Consider the following 17,416-nt stretch of genomic DNA (forward strand, 5'->3'; position numbering starts at 1 on the left):
CAGACATTTTGTAAGTGAATGAACACAGCTATCTGCCAATACAACTTTGTTTACATAAACAGGCAACAGCCAGATCTGGCCCACTATTTGTTGATCTCTCTTTCAGCCCAATCTGTCTCCTGTAACTTTTGCATGCCCATTCTCCAAAGGCATCATTAAAACATGCAATAATCTGTATTGTATTTTCTGATAATCCAGAATATGAAATCTCTCAGTTCTGAAACATGCATACATTTTCCCCCCATCTAGAAAATGGGGTAGGATTTAGAGTAGGAACTCATCAACGCAAGTGACTGAGGATGCCTTACTTATTGAACCAGAAATTTTTGTTGATGTTTATTATTCACATAGGTCCATTCGCCTTGAAGCTATAATGTTAACTCAGTCTGTCACTTAAAAGACAAATAAATAATAAAACACTTTGGAGAATCACAAAAGGTTTCCTTACAGCCACAGAGTAGGTCTTGAAAGGTTACTACTGGCTGCTTATTCGTCTCTTTTCTGTAGAGGAGCTGCTGCTCATCATTGGGCTGGAATATCTAGTTTGGGGAGAGGAGTTTCTCCTTGGCAGTCCACTAAAAAGTGATCATCCATCTTTGTGGAAACTGACTAAAATTACCTAGTCTGGGATGAAGAGTCAAGGGACGAAATTGGAATTGGAACTTTCAGCTAATGTTGTTGTGCTGGGAGATATACTGGGACACTTCGTTAGGGGCTAGTTAAAAGAGAAGGTGGTTACCAAGACCAGACAGGGAAAATAACACAGGGCATGTATTCTGGACCTGCCACTCTGTGGTCATGTGAGCTTGCAGTTCCAATTTTACACTTGTAAAATGGACATTTGAGTACAACAGGGAGTAGGGAGAGAGTCCAAGTATTCAAAGATGTTCAAAGCTCACCCTGTGCTTTGAGGGCTAAATCACAATTTTGGACCAAATATGTGAGAATTCTCATGTGTGTACACACAAGCATGCACTTACATACACGTGCATTGTGTGTGTGTGTGAGAGAGAGAGAGAGAGAGAGAGAGAGAAAGCATTGTGTATATGTATATATGCATATATACCTCAAAGAAGGAGCATTGTGAGGAATAAAGTAGACCCATATATAAAAATGTTTGTAGAATAGTTTCTGTGATGCCGCACATGCTTTATAGATAGATGTTTCTTGTGTGAAGTTTTGTCCTCCCTAGTGCAGTTTCTCAATGGTGACACTTTGATATTAGAGGCCAGATAATTCTTTCTTGGGTATTGTTGGATATTTATCAGCATTCCTGGCCTATATCCACTAGATGCCAGTCGCACCTCCCATTCCCAGATGTGACCACCAAAAATGTCTTCAGACATTGCCCAATGTCCCTGGGCGCAAAATCCGTTGAATCCACTGGCCTAGTGGAACCAAGACATAAGGAAGTGGTTCCCAGACTTCAGCAAGTATCTGAATTACCTTGAGAACTTGTGATAATACACATTGCTGGGTTCCACTTCAGGGTTTCTGATTCAGAGGGTCTGGCGTTAGATCCAAGAATTTGTATTTCTTTTTTTTTTTTTTTAACTTTTTTTTTTTTAACGTTCATTTATTTTTGAGACAGAGAGAGACAGAGCATGAACCGGGGAGGGTTAGAGAGAGGGAGACACAGAATCTGAAACAGGTTTCAGGCTCTGTCAGCACAGAGCCCGACGCGGGGCTTGAACTCACTGACCGCGAGATCATGACCTGAGTCGAAGTCGGCCGCTCAACCGACTGAGCTACCCAGGCGCCCCAAGAATTTGTATTTCTAACAAGTTCCCAGGTGATGCTGATGCTTGCTGGTCCCAGGATCACACTTTGTAAGTATATAAGTAAGATGTAAAATGTTCTAGGTGATTTGAAATGTGGTTTTTTTTTCTTTATTTTGAGGATTATAGGTTGTTACTGTGAGCACAAAACCTAGGATCTCTTTATTAAAGCCATTGGGGGGCACCTGGGTGACTCAGTCGGTTGGGCGTCTGATTTCAGCTTATTAGGTCATGATCTCTCAGTTCATGAGCTCGAGCCCCTCATCAGGCTCTGTGCTGAGAGCTCAGAGCTCAGAGCCTGGGGCCTGCTTCGGATTCTGTGTCTACCTCTGTCTCTGCCCCTCCCCTGCTCATGCTCTCTCTCTCTCTCTCTCTCAAAAATGAATAAACTTAAAAAAAAATTTAAAGCCTTTGGGTAGTTCTTCACAGCTGCAGTAGAGATTTGGGGGGTAAGGCAAGGCACTTATAGGAGATATTCAGCCTGTCCTGGGTTGTAGTCATCACTGCCTGCCAGCTGTTGCCTGAATCCTGTCAGAAGACTGTTTCTGGTCCAGGTGCAGCACTGGGGCTTCTACTGAAATGAACTTTAATTTTTTGCTTTGTGGTCAGACTTAACTACCAAACAAGGTAGGATGACATTAGGTCTGTGGATTAGAAGTGAGCATTCAGAGTAGATTTGAAGGACATGGTGACTCAGGATGCCATTTGCGACCAGTGACGTTAGAGCTGTGGCTCTGACTTGCATCGTATTTACTTGCACTGGCTGTCTTGTCCTTCCTTGACTGCCCCCATTCAGGTCAGAGTTCCTGTTGTCCTGAGCTGTCATCCGTGCTTGCTCTTATATATTTTTTTTTTTCTCTCTTTGCTTGGAGTTAGAGATGGAGCTGTCTTGAGCTATTTATCAGTCTTATCTCTCTTGGCCCTCTGTTAGTAATTCAGTCTGTGGATCTAATCCACTTTAATTGATTGACCTGGCACAACCAGACATCAGTTGCAACAACAGTAGAAGCACAGCTGCAGGTGGAAAGGTGGATGCAGTTTTGCTGGGTGGGTGCAAAGGTCATTGAGACCTGTGCAGATTTAGGAAAATAGGATTTGTTTCCAAGCCACGTAACATAAATTTTCTAGGAACAGTCAGTACAGATTGTGGAGTTGATGATCTTGAGTGGGAAACAGGCATTTTAAATAGAGTGGTATCCTGTAAGGTGTGTGCAAAAGCCTCTAACTCATTCATCATCTGTCATACTATTTCTCTGTCACCCAGTTATCCCCACCATCTTCACTCCCCACCATTGACATCATTTTTATACCATCCTTTGAAGAACACTTGAGAATTTGACAATATTTTATTCATTTCTCTTAAATTCCATTTAACACAGGTGTTCATGTTGTGTCTTGTATTGTTGTTCTCATTTCTTTTGTACAGAGAGTTGAATGACCCGCTCAAGATGACCTGGACAACAAGATGTGGAGCCTGAATGGGCTCAGGTCTTCTGATTCTAAATACAAAGTATTCTGAAAACCAGAGCAGACTTTTTTCTTCTCCCTTCCCCTTACTGTCACAGCCACCTCACCCAAGTTCCTCAAGGCAAGGGGACTGGGATGATAGTGAAAGTCCAAACCATCTCCAAGCTCCACAGCTGGAGTCTTGTCAGCTTGGGTAATTCCTGATGGGCTTAGACTTCTTGAGGGAGAGACCTGGTCTCTTACTTCTCTTGAATCCTTCAATAGTACATGGCTCTGCACACAGGAAGTACACACTCCCTACTTATTAGCTGACAACTATCTTGGGTCTAGAACCTGGACACTGTAACATTGAAAGAATGGCCTGATGATCTTCACTGGAAGATAGTGATTAGCTATGAAAAGAGTCCATACTGTGTTCTCCTAAACACAAGGGTGTTTTATCCTAGAGAACTTCAGTAAAATTCTCCCTCAGCCAAAATTATCTGATGAGTCAAAACCATACCTTATCTTTTTGCTTTTTATTGATCGCTTATATAAAGCACAGTGAGACTATATATTTTGATTAATACTTATTGCAAAAAAAATGTGAATATGGATGACTCTTTTCATTATCATATACTATTCAAACCTGTTTAGCCTCCCAAGTTATAAAAACTTATCAGCACAATTTTTTTTCTACCAAAGCCACACATTCTACTTCATTATTCATTCATTCACTTATCCATTAACTTAACATTTACCGAGCACCTGTTAGTGTCCCTATATTTGCAATACCCATAGTTAGGTTAGGTATACGGGTTAGATAGGTTAAGCAAACATAAAGTTATGATATGTAATGTATACACTGTCTTATTATATAAATAACTCAATTGCAACATGTAATACATGTGCCTGAAACATAACATGGTAGAAAATACATGGGTTTTAAAGTCAGACCTGAATTCAAATCTTAAATGTATCTCCTACTGGTTGTGTGAATCCCCTATTCTCTGAATCGTCATCTTTTTCACCTAAAAAATCTGGAGGGTAATTGTGAGAATTCAAAAATTATTCTATTAAAAACTACTTGCCAAGCACCTACTCTGTTCTTTGAAGTAGTTTGGATGATCCTACAGTAACAAGCAGATTCAATATTTGGTGGCATAAAGCAGTCAAGCTTTGTTTCTCGTTTTCCATGTCCATTGCAAGTTGGCTTGTTGCCATCCTCATTCAATGACCCAGGCTGAAAAAGAGGCCATGGCCAGGAATTTGCTGGATGCAGTGGTTGAGAACCATGGGAGAGAACTCTGGTGGGTCTCACACTAGCAGTTTAATGGGTGGCTTGGAAGTGACACCTAATTTATTGGTCTCTTAGCCCTCCATATCCCAAGGGGAACTAGAAATTCTCTCTTACTATGAGCCCATACTGGGAGAAACTAGAAGAATGTAATAAACACTGCCACTGATTTATTTACAGTGACCCAGACTTTGGAATGGGTGTGCCAGACCTGACCTGGCAGTGTCTGGCCCCAAGAAGGATCACATACCTGTTGTTCTTCCTGTATTATTGCCTAGCCCTGAACTCACAGATTCTGTAGGAAGCCTAGAAGTCAAGATATTCAGAACTTCCTTTGCACATCTGTTGGGCATACATTTAAGAGTTCCAGTTCTGTTTCTGTCAGCTGCAATTTTCTAAAATAGTGATGGTGCATTCTGCCTTCCCTGGGGGCACTCTGGAATGAATGAAGAGACTGCCTTCAGGGAGGTCTTTATTCCTGAGGATTTGTCTTGCCCCTGTGCATCTCGACTTCTAAAATATGACCTTGGTGTTGGTAGTATCTTATGGGTCACCTTCACAGCAATAACTATAATGTGGCTGATGGAAGATTAGAAAGCTGGAGCCAGACTAATTTGAGGAACCAGGTGGGCTCGTAAACAGTCATTATTGATGAAGAATGACTTACTGGCTATTTAAAGACAGCTGTTTTCTTGTGCTGTTCAGTCTTGGTTTTGTGTTTTTTTTTTTTCCTTAATAGACTTTTTTTTTATTGCACTTGAGGATTCTTTGGTAATGTCTTTTGATTTACCACTTGTCTGTGTTTTTAATATCAAGGAAAAACATACATTGAACTGATTGCCTTTGGTAGCAACTTTAGTGGTGATGGGCATGGAGTTATTAAAATTTATAGTCATGCTGTTTTGTAGCTACACTTTGCTTGTCTTGAAAGGGCTCATAAAAGGCACCAAGGAATGTGAAGAGAGAGCAACTACCAAATTGTGACAGGAAAACAGTGGTGCAAATTTTATTTTTTGATGTTCTGTTTGCTAAAATTTACATTTATTTTGATAATATTTCTGATGACGCTCTTGCCAAACTAGCCAGTCCTTAGCTCATGCCACCACTTTCAACTATACTAATGAGGGGAAAGAAAGGGACAAGATGACTGACATTTATTGAAGTCTCAAAGTATGCACAGCCACGTGCTAGCATTTCCCACATGTATGTTCTCCTAAAATCCTCACAAAAAACGTCAAAGGTAGCAACTCGCTGTTCCCTTCCTCCACAGATCCCTTTATAGCAGGGAAATTAGAAGTTAAATAACCTGCCCAAGGTCACATAGCTTTCAGAACCAGAGAGAGGTATTATTTGAACCATGCTATGCTAAAACCATGTTTATCCTATTGAACCAGTTAATTTTTCTGGTGCTCACAGGGTATTGCATGTGGTCAAATGTTTAGATTTTTTTCCTTCTCATGATCTCATTTATCCCTTATATTTGAATGATATTTTCCTTCTTATAAAGTGGTATATTAATGATTATAATCATATCATTTTAGCCTTATAATGGTCCTAGGAAGCCTGGAAAACTCGTTTCCTGTCCCCGTAATACATTATTAAGAAATGGGTTCAGAAAAATTAAGTAACTTGCCCAAAGGTCAGTCAGGGCTGTTTCCAAAGCCAATGATTTTATCCCTCAAATGTTCTCTGGACACATGAGCCAGCAGAGTTTATCTTCATGGCAGCTAAGCGTGATGGATTCAACCATCGGCAACTGTATGGGCACTTGCCACAAGACTTATAATGAACTGAGACAAAGCAGTTAGCCACAGATTATAAAGCCACTGTGGTCCCATGACAAATGACAAGGAGGTTGCAGTAATGAAATCTTATTACTGCAAGTAAAGAGACCACATCTGAGGTCTAGCACAGCCACATTTACCACCGTGGGGAAACACAATGAAACATCTGGGTATAAGGGTCTCCATTGACATTGGCGGTAGAGCTAGCAGGATTAAGACGATCTCTCCGAAGCAGTGATTGCAGTGGCAAATGTGTGGCGCCTCAGATAAGGACCAAATATTTATTCTGGCAGAGATTAAATCTTTTCTTCCCCTGAATCTATTATGGATCTTGCAGAAAATCTGCCCAAGAATATATCTCGCTGATCAGCCAACTCACTCAGCCAGAACTGTACTTTGCCACTGTTGTTGCTGAAAAGCAGCAGAATGCTGGTTTAAAGGTCTCCTCTCTCTGCCTAAAACTGTTCTCCATCCATGATTAATTAGTGACTCAGAGGTGAATTGAATCACCAGCAGTCCTCTCCACGTATCCAGGATTTATATAGTGGTTTCTCATTGAAGAACCGTGGTGCAATAAACAGCCCGCATTTGCGGGGTGGGCAGAGGAGTAATGGCGTCTGCAGTCATGGTTTCTTAACTCCTCCAGTTCTCTCATTCTGCTAAACAGGTTATGACTGAGGTTACTATAGCCCTGCTTATTTAGGTATAAGGATGAGTAGGTTCTAACACACACAAACCCCCTTAGAAATGAAGGCCAACGCTTTAGGGGAATGCAGAAAAATCATATTATCTTTTCAGAATTCCTAGAGAATTAAGGAGAAAGAATAAAGTGGATCATAGCATTATTAATTATGGGCATGGAAGATGCAAAAAGAAAACCTTATCAGTTTCATTTATCCATTGTAATGCTAGGTACTTTATTTAGTACTGGAGATGTAGAAGTAGAAAAAAAAAAAAAAACCCAGAGAACACAGTGTCACAATAAACAGGGGTTTGCAAACTCATAAGTGCATTTAGTCCCCATTTGAGGAGGCACCTTTTCTCAGAGTACAGAACATGGGAATTGCAGACATCATTTTACATTGCAAGCTGTGCTATCAGGGCACAAAAGAAATAATGATGTCCGCCCTGTATCACAGCATCCCTGCATGCTGAAAGCAGCCTTTCGTAGCTTAGGCTCCTACTTTCTAAAATCAAGACTCCTGGAGGGCACCTGGGTGGCTCAGTCGGTTAAGTGTCTGACTTCAACTCAGGTCATCATCTCACAGTTGGTGATTTTGAGCCCCGCATCAGGCTGTGTACTGACACCACAGAGCATGGAGCCTGCCTCAGATACTGTGTCTCCCTCTCTTTCTGCCCCTCCCTTCCTCTCAAAAATAAATAAACATTAAAAAATTTTTATTTTAAAAAAGACTGCTGGGTACCTGTTGATTCTTTTATCAGGAATAAGATGTGTTCACATACTAAAGGAAAATTGGCAAGATGAAGAAAGCCTGTCTTTTGAAAAAATAAGTGAAGTGTACCAAACTATATGAAAACCAGTGCCTAAAATCTCAGCATAAGTCTTAATTTATTGACTTTAAGCATACCAAGTGCTTAATAAATACTGTACTTATGTAATGAATTAATGAATGAACCCAATTACTAAATCTGAGATTCTGTGAAATCTTTCCTACATCTTGTTTATGTGGATTCTGGACTCCCCTCCCCCCATATCTTTTTCTCATCCTTTGTCCCCTCCTTCTCTTCTTCCTGATCCTCCTCCCCCCCCTTTCCTCTTCCACCTCCTCCTTTTTATTCTCCTTTTAATTCTTGAATAAGGAAATAGAGAATAATGAAGACTATGTGAACAAATACAATGGCAGGGTTACCACTAAATTTTATTGTCCTTGAATGTCCAACCTATTGTTTAGCTAGTAGGTCAGACAACTAGAGAAATGGAAAAAGGTGTCTCCCTCTCTCCTTGCCCATCCATCCTGACATCCCACATGCTACGATACCCTTCTACAAGGTTGAAATATGTGATCAGTAGGGTTACTTCCATTTTGTGTCTCCTTGTGAATTCCAATCCCAACCCTTAGTTATAATAAATTACTGGAGGAGAAGAAAGAGCAGGAGTTTTATTCGCATTGTTTATGTTCGCCTCCTCCACCTTCACCATAATCCTCACGTTCATTGCCATAGTGTCACTCTTCTGGAATTCATTGTGTTCCCCCCCACCAGAAGTCTTTTTGAGGGGCCATTGAGGTTCTCTTCTGCTATGTAGCATAAAACTATAGGACTGAAGATGACACCCTTCTTTGGATGAACCTTAGGAATAGGGTTGCAAGTGTGGAAAGAGTTTCAGTCACCTGACCCTGAAAAGTCAAGCTCAGTTTCACTGGCCTCTACTGAGGGTACATGTTCTATGTGTTTTAGACCTAAAAAAAAAAGTATCATCAGGTGCTGACCTATAATGCTAACCCTTCTGCCACTGCTTTCTAACCATTCAATGTATACTTTCCCTTGGGCTTGATCCCCTCCCACGATGCACAAGCATGCGTATATTTCCTCCCTAATCCTTAATCTAAACTAGAGTCCAGTGTCTAATTACCTCTCTTAGAAAACAGGTTTCATTCATCTCACAGAAATCAACTTTGCAGTGTCACTACACAGTTGTTAGGTAGTTCTCTGGTTCCAGCTTTGATATCTGTTGAGAGCAATCAAATGATGTAACCTGTACAGTGCAGCCTGTGAGAGCAATTTGGGTGGCTTTATACCATTGGTTTTTATGTTCAGGATGAAAGCCCATGGAGAAATGTGGGATACTATTGTTAACTTCATGCTGACAGCTCCCTCTGGGTACCTACAGATTTATTGTTAGTTGGAGGATCAACTTTAAAGGGAGAAAACCTTATGGTTGGTGATAACTATGCCTTTTGTGTTTCTTTATCACAGGAACAGGGGAAAATTGGAGTTGTCTTCAATATTGGCACAGTTGACATCTCCATCAAAGAGGAGAGAACCCCTGTAAATGATGGTAAATACCACGTGGTGCGCTTCACCAGGAATGGCGGCAATGCCACACTTCAGGTGGACAACTGGCCAGTGAATGAGCATTATCCCACAGGTACATGCTTTACTGTCAATGACCACATACCATCTTTTGCTCTCCCATTCTTACTCTAAGTGTTGATTTCTCATAATTGTCACCAAATCACGAAACACTGGATATTAAGCACACATTCATGTGTGTTTGTTTGTTTGTTTTTGTATGAGAAGATAAGGTATTCCTGTAGGGCTTGGTTCAGTGTAGGGAGCTTCTGGAGACTTACTAACTGTGCACTGAACACTGTAGGTTAACCTGAGGAATACTGCCTGACTGGCTCATACTAAAAATGATTACTGTAGGTTTTCCAGGGCATTGCAAATGATGACCAATGGAGGGAAGGGGTGCCTTCTCTATCAGGAGCTATTGTTGATAATCACAGAATAATCAGTTTGAGATCTGGACTGTGTGGTGGCATTTAGTCAGATGAAGTTGAAGACACAGATGGTCAGAGATTTCGTAAACACTGTAAAATGAAGTTTACTAAACTTAGAATGATGACCATCAAGTCAGGGTAATAATGAGAGAAAAACTAAGAGTGGAGTTTCATTCATCTGGTTGACTTGGCCAATTTTTTCTTTCATTTACACTAAACCTTCCTTGATAATTCAGAGAGTGGTCCTAGTAGGCATTTTAACAGCAAGCATACTGGTGTGGGAGGGAGAGGGGTTAATCATGTGTTTAAATTTTATGGTCAAGGAGCATTTGCCAACAAACTCCCAGAGCCAGATGGCCAAATCAAGGGCAAAGGGAGGAAAGGTCGCTTTCTTTTAAAGAGATCATTCAAATGATCCATTAGCTTTCCCTCTCATCTCTCACTTCTCCCAGGAAAAGGGCCCTCAATTCTGATCGTAAAAGTTCCAGGAGTAGAAGGGAAAATACTGTGGCGAAGGGCCTTTGTTCCACAATTGTATCATCACCTGGATGCAAGAGAATAGCTCAGAATACTGAATTTTTCACTAGTGTGGGCATGATGCTATGTTTTACTCTGTCTCCTACACTTCAAACTCTACCCCATAATTCTCTCACTGCCATCCTGTCAATTAGTGGAGTGAGCACAGAGGAAGGAAACCCAAAACACACTTCCAGAAGTTTAAGAGCTTCGGAGCTAATAATTATCACACTTTGGAGATATGCATCAAGTAAATTTACCTATTTGTGGCCCAAGAATTTTGAATGACTTGAGGGCTGTGATTGTTTTCATGCCCAATTCAGGATTCATTTTCTTTAAAAAACCAATCAGAAGTAATTGTGCTACTGTTTCCCATCCCATAGCCAGAGTCTTCCTATGTTTTAAGAATCATGAGAGCATCTACAAACAGCATACAAGACTCCCAAGTTATTGAAATAAAAAGCCTCACCGACCCATTTATCTTCCATGTCAGTCTCCGTACAATAGCCAGCTCAGCCTTTACTGGGAGTCTCTTGTCATACCCTTAGCACTTGTTAGATTAAAGCACAAAAATGACCTCATGCATTTATCTTTGAGCCTTTGAAGAGAGCCAGAAGTATTAGCAGCTACTATGAATTCTTATCATCATCCAAATTTGCTAGACACTAAGAGACCTGATTTTTAAATGTTTTGTGGTTAAACTCTGGGGGATGGGTGGTCAGGGGAATCAAAATAGCCTGAGATCTTAAAAGCTGCTCATTTGCCCAATGGAAACATCACTCTTTCTCCATGCATGTTATCATTGGCCCCACTGGTAGTGCTGTAGGATTTGTTGTGTTTCTATTAGGAATTTCAAATATTTCTAAATTTATATTAGCCACTTGCCCTGAGCCAGTATAGAACCCAGAAGTTTGCTGAAGACTCTTTAATGGCCATTTCATAACCACAGATATGTAAGAAAACCAGTGACCCTTGCTGTGTGCCTATCTCTTTGTATCTTTAGTTCCAAATTATGGGTTGCTTACTATGTTTTCAAAACAGAATAAACCTTTCTTTAATGTCTTTGCTTACCACTGAAAACAATTGTTACTGGTAATCCTTGGTAACCGTTATTTAGTAATAGTAAGTATTATTATTACAGAGCATGATACAGTATGGCAGTTATAAGTATGGGCTTTGGAGTCAAGTGGCTGGAGTCGGTCAGCTGTTAGTCTAAGGCAGGCTAGATTAAGATTTTGAAATGCCATAAGCACTGAAATATTTAGTGCCTCTCCCCACATGTAATTCAAAATACAACAACACTGTACCATAAAGTAAGTGTGTAAGAATTTCTAACACATATGATTTTTCTTCTCTGTCACGTTATGCTTTAAAAATACATTCTTTCTCCCCACATTCTCATTTTTTACTATTTTGTTTGGTTCTCTAAGTGTGTATTTTTCCTATTTGTGGATCCAGCTTCCTACCAGTAACCTTGGGCAAGTTATTTAACCTCCCAACCTCTGTTAACTAGTCTGTAAAATGGGATTATGGTAATACTTTCCAGGGCTAACATGAAGATTGAGTTGAATACATGTAAAATGTTCAACCTAATACTCTGTTACTTAATTCAGTACTCAATAAATGTTAGCTATGAGAATGATCGACCATTTGGGTAGCATTTTTTTTTTTTGACTGTTATGTATTCACTCAAACAGATCACTTCACTGACTATTAAACAACCCACTGTGCCCATCTCAGGGAGATGCTGTGTCTTTCCTAAAGTCACACAGTAAATGTGAAAGACCATATTCTCCCATTCTTAACTGGGCACAATTTCCACTATTGCTCCCACAAAAATTGGGGAATATTTTGAAAAATGCATGGATAGAAATGAGCATCTCTCTTCTTGTGTCATCTTAAATTTTTTTTTTAAGTGTCCTATTACATAGGTCAGTACCAATCAGCACGCAGAGGTGGTTATTGTAAGATGTGGAGTCAAAGATCCTTTTGAAAAGAAGAGGTTTTTTGAGCTGTGCTGAAAGACTCATTTGTAATGAGTCCAAGCTGTCCTCCTGACAACAGTGACAATATGCTTCCATGAAGCAGTTGAAGGAAGACTGAGTATTTGAAGGAGTGACCATCAAACTTCATTGCCTAGATTGGAAAATGGTGTTAGAAAGTCCAAAACTATTTTTAATTTTTTTAAAGGGTAAATGTTTATTTTACCCTGGAAACATTTTACCTTTGAAACATTCTAGTTTTATGTTCCACTCGATTCCGTAGGAGTGGTCACCTTTTGATTTTTGGATATCTTCTTTCTCTCCCTCTGCTACTGAAAGGATCCTCTTAACTAAATTTAAAGCATCGTTAGAGCAATCTGGCAAGGTTTAATTTATATTAAACCGTGAGATTAAAATACGCCCTGTATCTGGGCATCCAGGAACAAAAGACATCTGGTCAGGCAAGCTTGACACAATTTCTACAAAAGTGATGTATTCTTTTCCCAAGCTATCCTATTTCATTCACTGTGATAAGTATAGAAACCATCAAAAGGACTTTAGTTGTGCTACTTGTCTCTTGCTAATGTCTAAACAGTAAAGAAATATGGAAGAGCTCCTACAGCATATTCACATAAGTTATCTCATTTTGAGGGCATGCTCTCAGGAAGCATTCCTGCCCAACAGGTCCCTGTGTATCACGATGAATGGGTCAACTCCAAAATCTTCTCATGGACATTCATAGGATTTTATGTGGCTCTACTGAAACATCCCACTGTGAAATATTTAGAAACCAGCTGGGTCCAGGGCATGCGGTATTGACTCTTTGTGAATCAGGAAGGATCCAAAATGAAAGTCTTTCTATAGCCATTGGGATCTGATATCACTTAATTCTCAGGATAGAACTCAAAAGCAACTTCTTTCTTTGAACCTGAAAATAGAAAGGCTAAGGAACAGGAGAGGGAAATAAAAGAAGAATCAGCCCAGAGCTGGCATCCAGGTGCTGACAAATGTTCCTTATAAAGCCTCTGATTACTGTCTTGACACAATGCAGTAGTGGGGACAAGAGGGGGGAGGTAAAAGGTGAGTTAAGCGTGAGGGATTAATTTTAGCCCCAGCTCCAGGCAACCCGGGAGGCTGAGCTGACTGGGATTGTTAAAGATCCTCTCTGCCATGCCTGGGTGGCTGGTTATGTCACTGGGGCTAGTAGAACCCTGAGCAGGGTGCATACAGTAAGAGGCCTTTTAGGTCAGACACAGGCTTCCTGGAAACTGAAGCCTGAGAAGCAGCTCTGATGTATAGGACTTTCTCTTTTCCCACTGCAGATGGTGCTGAGACCAGAGTATCCATTGCTTTTCTTTTTTTCTTGATATTACATGCCAACTCATTGGAAGGGCTCTTGATTGGATTCCCCTTTTCCAGTCAGTAAAATGCCCCCTGATGACCTGAGCTTAATGTCTGACCACCCAGCTCAGAACATGAAAGATGTAGAAGAGGTTCAAAAGGATGTTGAAGTGGTTCTTCTTCTAGGACAGTAGATTAGAAAACTCTTCATATTTGAATATGTCAAATTCCACAGAATCTTGTCTTTATAAGTATTGAAAGCACAAACATTGTTATAGTGCTTAGTGATGCTCAAAGTGCCTTCATATGCATTATTACATTTGAGCATCACTCTGTCCTGTGAGAGGGACCAAGTTTGGTATTATTACCACCATAGCCATATTCAGATTACATTTGAGGCTGTGAGGGGCTAAATAACTTACCCAGTATTCACACAGCTGAAGGAGTAAAGCCAGGATTCCTATCCTGATCTTCAGATTGCACTAATTCAAATTTCCTACCCATTTTCCTTTTCTTAGAGTCATGATTTTATTGATACCAACATTAGGTTATTAGGGTTTTGTTTTGTTTTTTGTTTTTCATTTTTTCACCAGAAATATTCTCAAGTAGAAGTCCCTGCCTGGACCAGTTCAGTTAGTTAGGGTTTCTCAACTTTGGCACTCTTGACATTTGCGGCTAGATAATTCTTTGTTGCAGGGGGCTGTCCTTTGTATTGCAGAATGTTTAGCAGCCTCCCTAACTTGCCTACTAGAGGCCAATAGCATGTCTCCAATGCCAGGAGTCCTCTGGGGGACACAGTTACCCCTGGCTGAACAGCACTGAGTTATGGAAAGTCTCCAACATATTTTATTTCAAATGCTTATTGTCCTTTTATAGCTTACACAGTACACATGCAATAAGAGAGATCTCTTTGTCCACATCTCATCTTCAATTATTGAGATTTTGAAGAGTTAAAAACAAGTCTATGTTCTTGACATGATGCTGAAATTTCTCAGGTCTTGGGTTTTCATTAATTCCTACCCAGGAGGTTTTCATTCCTTTTCTTTCTCTTTGCCTGCAAACATTTGAGGCCTTGCCAGATTCGAAGCAAGCATTAAAACAAGCCCCATCTACTTGCTCATTCATCCATTCAGGACCAGTGTTGCTTTCAGTTCAACTGGAGGAAAAATAAAAACCAATCGTGAAGTCCTGCAAGGGGAATAACAAGTGTAAATACAATCAAGAGGGAAAGCCCTATTTGAACATGTTTTCAAGACTGTACAGATATAATGGCAACTAGAGAGAGGCTCACTTAATGAATGTGTTTGAGCATTGCTAGGTACACTTTAAAAACCATCTTATAAATAAGTTCTTCGAACATTTAGTCACAAAAAGTATCAATTAATCACTCAAACCAGTGCATCCTGAATACTTGGACTGCTACAACTTGTTGTCAGGAATGAATTAGGAGTCACAAACAGGTGAGTTTCTACTTATAAGGGACTTGTAACTTGTTGGGGTTAGTCTTTGGTGAAAAAAAATGTTTAGGGGTGCCTGGATGGCTCAGTTGGTTAAGCGTCAGACTTCCGCTCAGGTCATGATCTCCCAGTTCATGAGTTGGAGGCCCTCTTCAGGCTCTGTGCTGACAGCTCAGAGCCTGGAGCCTGCTTCTGATTCTGATTCTGTCTCTGTCTCTGTCTCTCTCTCTCTCTGTCCCTTCCCCACTCACATTCTGTCTCTCTCTCTAAAAAGAATAAACATAATTTTTTTTAATGAAACTATTTTAAAAATGTTCAAAATCTTTTCAGTAGATTTTTTTTTATTTTTATCTTTTTATGAAGCACTGTTCTTTAACTGGGCTACAAATGAGATTCTCCTGGGAACTATTATAAACTACCAGTTCTCAGGCCCCAGTCTCAGGTAATCTAATTTAATTGGTCTGGGGTGTGGTCCTTAGATCAGCAGCATCAACATCACCTAGCAGCTTGTTAAAAATGGGGCATTTTGGGCCTCACCACAGACCCACTGAATTAGAATTTGCATTATAATAAGATACTCAGGTAATCCATGTGGAGTGTTAAATTTGAAAAACACTGGTCCAGGCATCAGTAGTTTTAAAAAGCTCCCATGGTCATTCTGTATGCAGGTAGGTTTGAGAATCACTGTTATTGAGAAAGCTAAAAATGACTCTTTTTTCTCCTTTCAGACTGACTACAGGGTTGTTCAACATGGTAACCCCTAATTAACCACATTAGCCACACTTGCAATGCAGCTGATATGACTGAGACCCTGAAAATTTATTTTTATTGAGCAATTATGTCCTAAGCACTGAGGATTTAAATACATTTTTTACATTCAGTCCTGTGGCCAGCACTATTAGGCTAGTGGCTGATGGCTTATATTGGACAGTGCAGGACTAGAATATACTCTCTCTTATTTCCTTTTACTTATTATATAAATGTAAATATTTACATCATCAATAAACTCATGGGCATTTACCTCCATTTACCTTCTGAACTCTCCTAATGTATTTTGTCATTGTACAATCACTGGTTAATCACTCCACTTGAATCATGGGATTGTTATCCCAGAGATATAGAAATGGCAGATGCTACTATCAACCAAATTCATCCAGATGGTGATGGCTACCCTTTTTGAGCATTTCCTACCTACTTCCCACTTCAGGTATAACATATTATTTACCCTTGGTACAACCCTTGAGATCGCTGTTAATTTTATGCCCATTTCCTAGATTAGGAGCCGTTCAGAGACTTTAGGTACTTGACTAGCTCACAGAATTTTTCTCTCAGGTTAAATCTCTAGTTTCTGCCAAGTTACAAGTTAGCATTTCCCTGGGCATTTATGACATTTGCTTTGCTCCACAACATTGGTTAGTTCTTTGGGGACTTTGGCAGCCTCTTTCTTTTCACAATCCTCTTTTACCTTCTAGCACCATCTCTACATGGATGGGAAGGGCTTTATTAGATGAAAGTCTGTTTTACTGTTTAATGGTCTTGCTTGGGGGATAGGAGAGTTTTGAGAGGGTGCATAGTATTTTTTTTTCTTTAATTTTTGTTTTATCAGGCAACCTTCCTTTCTCTTCTGTGAATTCCCAGCCACAAGATAAATAGCCTCGCCTCTTACAAGTTAAATACAATTACTGCTATCAAACCTAGAGTCTTCCTGTCCCTGTAAATGTCTCTTAGAAGCTGATAAGCGTTTCAAGGCAAACTGTGAGCTTTTGGCTAATGCTAAAATTAAACATAACCACCACAAAACGACAAGAATACACACACAAGCGCAAACACGTTTATATACACATATATGTTTACATGCACACACACCCTATGGAAGGGAACATTTGGGATAGAGGGAAAAGGAACTCATAAACACATGACACATGGACACAAGACACATGTCCCCGAGACACTAAACCAACACATGACTCAAGGTTATTTATGATACAATTAAATAACACACAAAGGAGTTTGTAACCATTATGAAGATTTACACCAGATAATATGACAGCAATTATAGTGACTAAAGACATTATTTATCCAGAATTCATTTGTAAATGGGGCAGTGCTTTTGATATAGAGAGTTGTTCATCAAAAGAATAGTGTTTCTGGAAACTTCTATAGGACTTTATGAGGTACACATCTTGGGTCTTGGTTCATGCTTTTCTCATCTTTCATAAACTGCCTTGAGATTTAGAAGGGAAGATGGAATTTAACAAATTAAAAGCCATATGTTAATTATTTACTTAATCATACATTAAATGGTATATATGTTATAGTCTAGGAACTCAGTGAGAGAAGTAAAGAGAAAA

At 39.9% G+C, this 17,416-nt stretch overlaps 1 protein-coding gene across 8 annotated transcripts in view; it reads left to right on the plus strand.

Annotated features, from left to right (window-relative positions):
* Positions 1–17,416, plus strand: part of NRXN3 (neurexin 3) — a 1,124,854-nt gene that overhangs the window by 928,957 nt on the left and 178,481 nt on the right. For all 8 annotated transcript variants that reach the window (XM_032593428.1, XM_030319691.1, XM_030319688.1 and 5 more), the window contains one exon: positions 9,243–9,414. In XM_032593428.1, the coding sequence (XP_032449319.1) occupies positions 9,243–9,414 (172 nt within the window). The remainder of the gene's footprint in view (positions 1–9,242; positions 9,415–17,416) is intronic.

Source organism: Lynx canadensis, chromosome B3 (assembly GCF_007474595.2).
Source record: "Lynx canadensis isolate LIC74 chromosome B3, mLynCan4.pri.v2, whole genome shotgun sequence".
NCBI classification, from domain to species: domain Eukaryota; kingdom Metazoa; phylum Chordata; class Mammalia; order Carnivora; family Felidae; genus Lynx; species Lynx canadensis.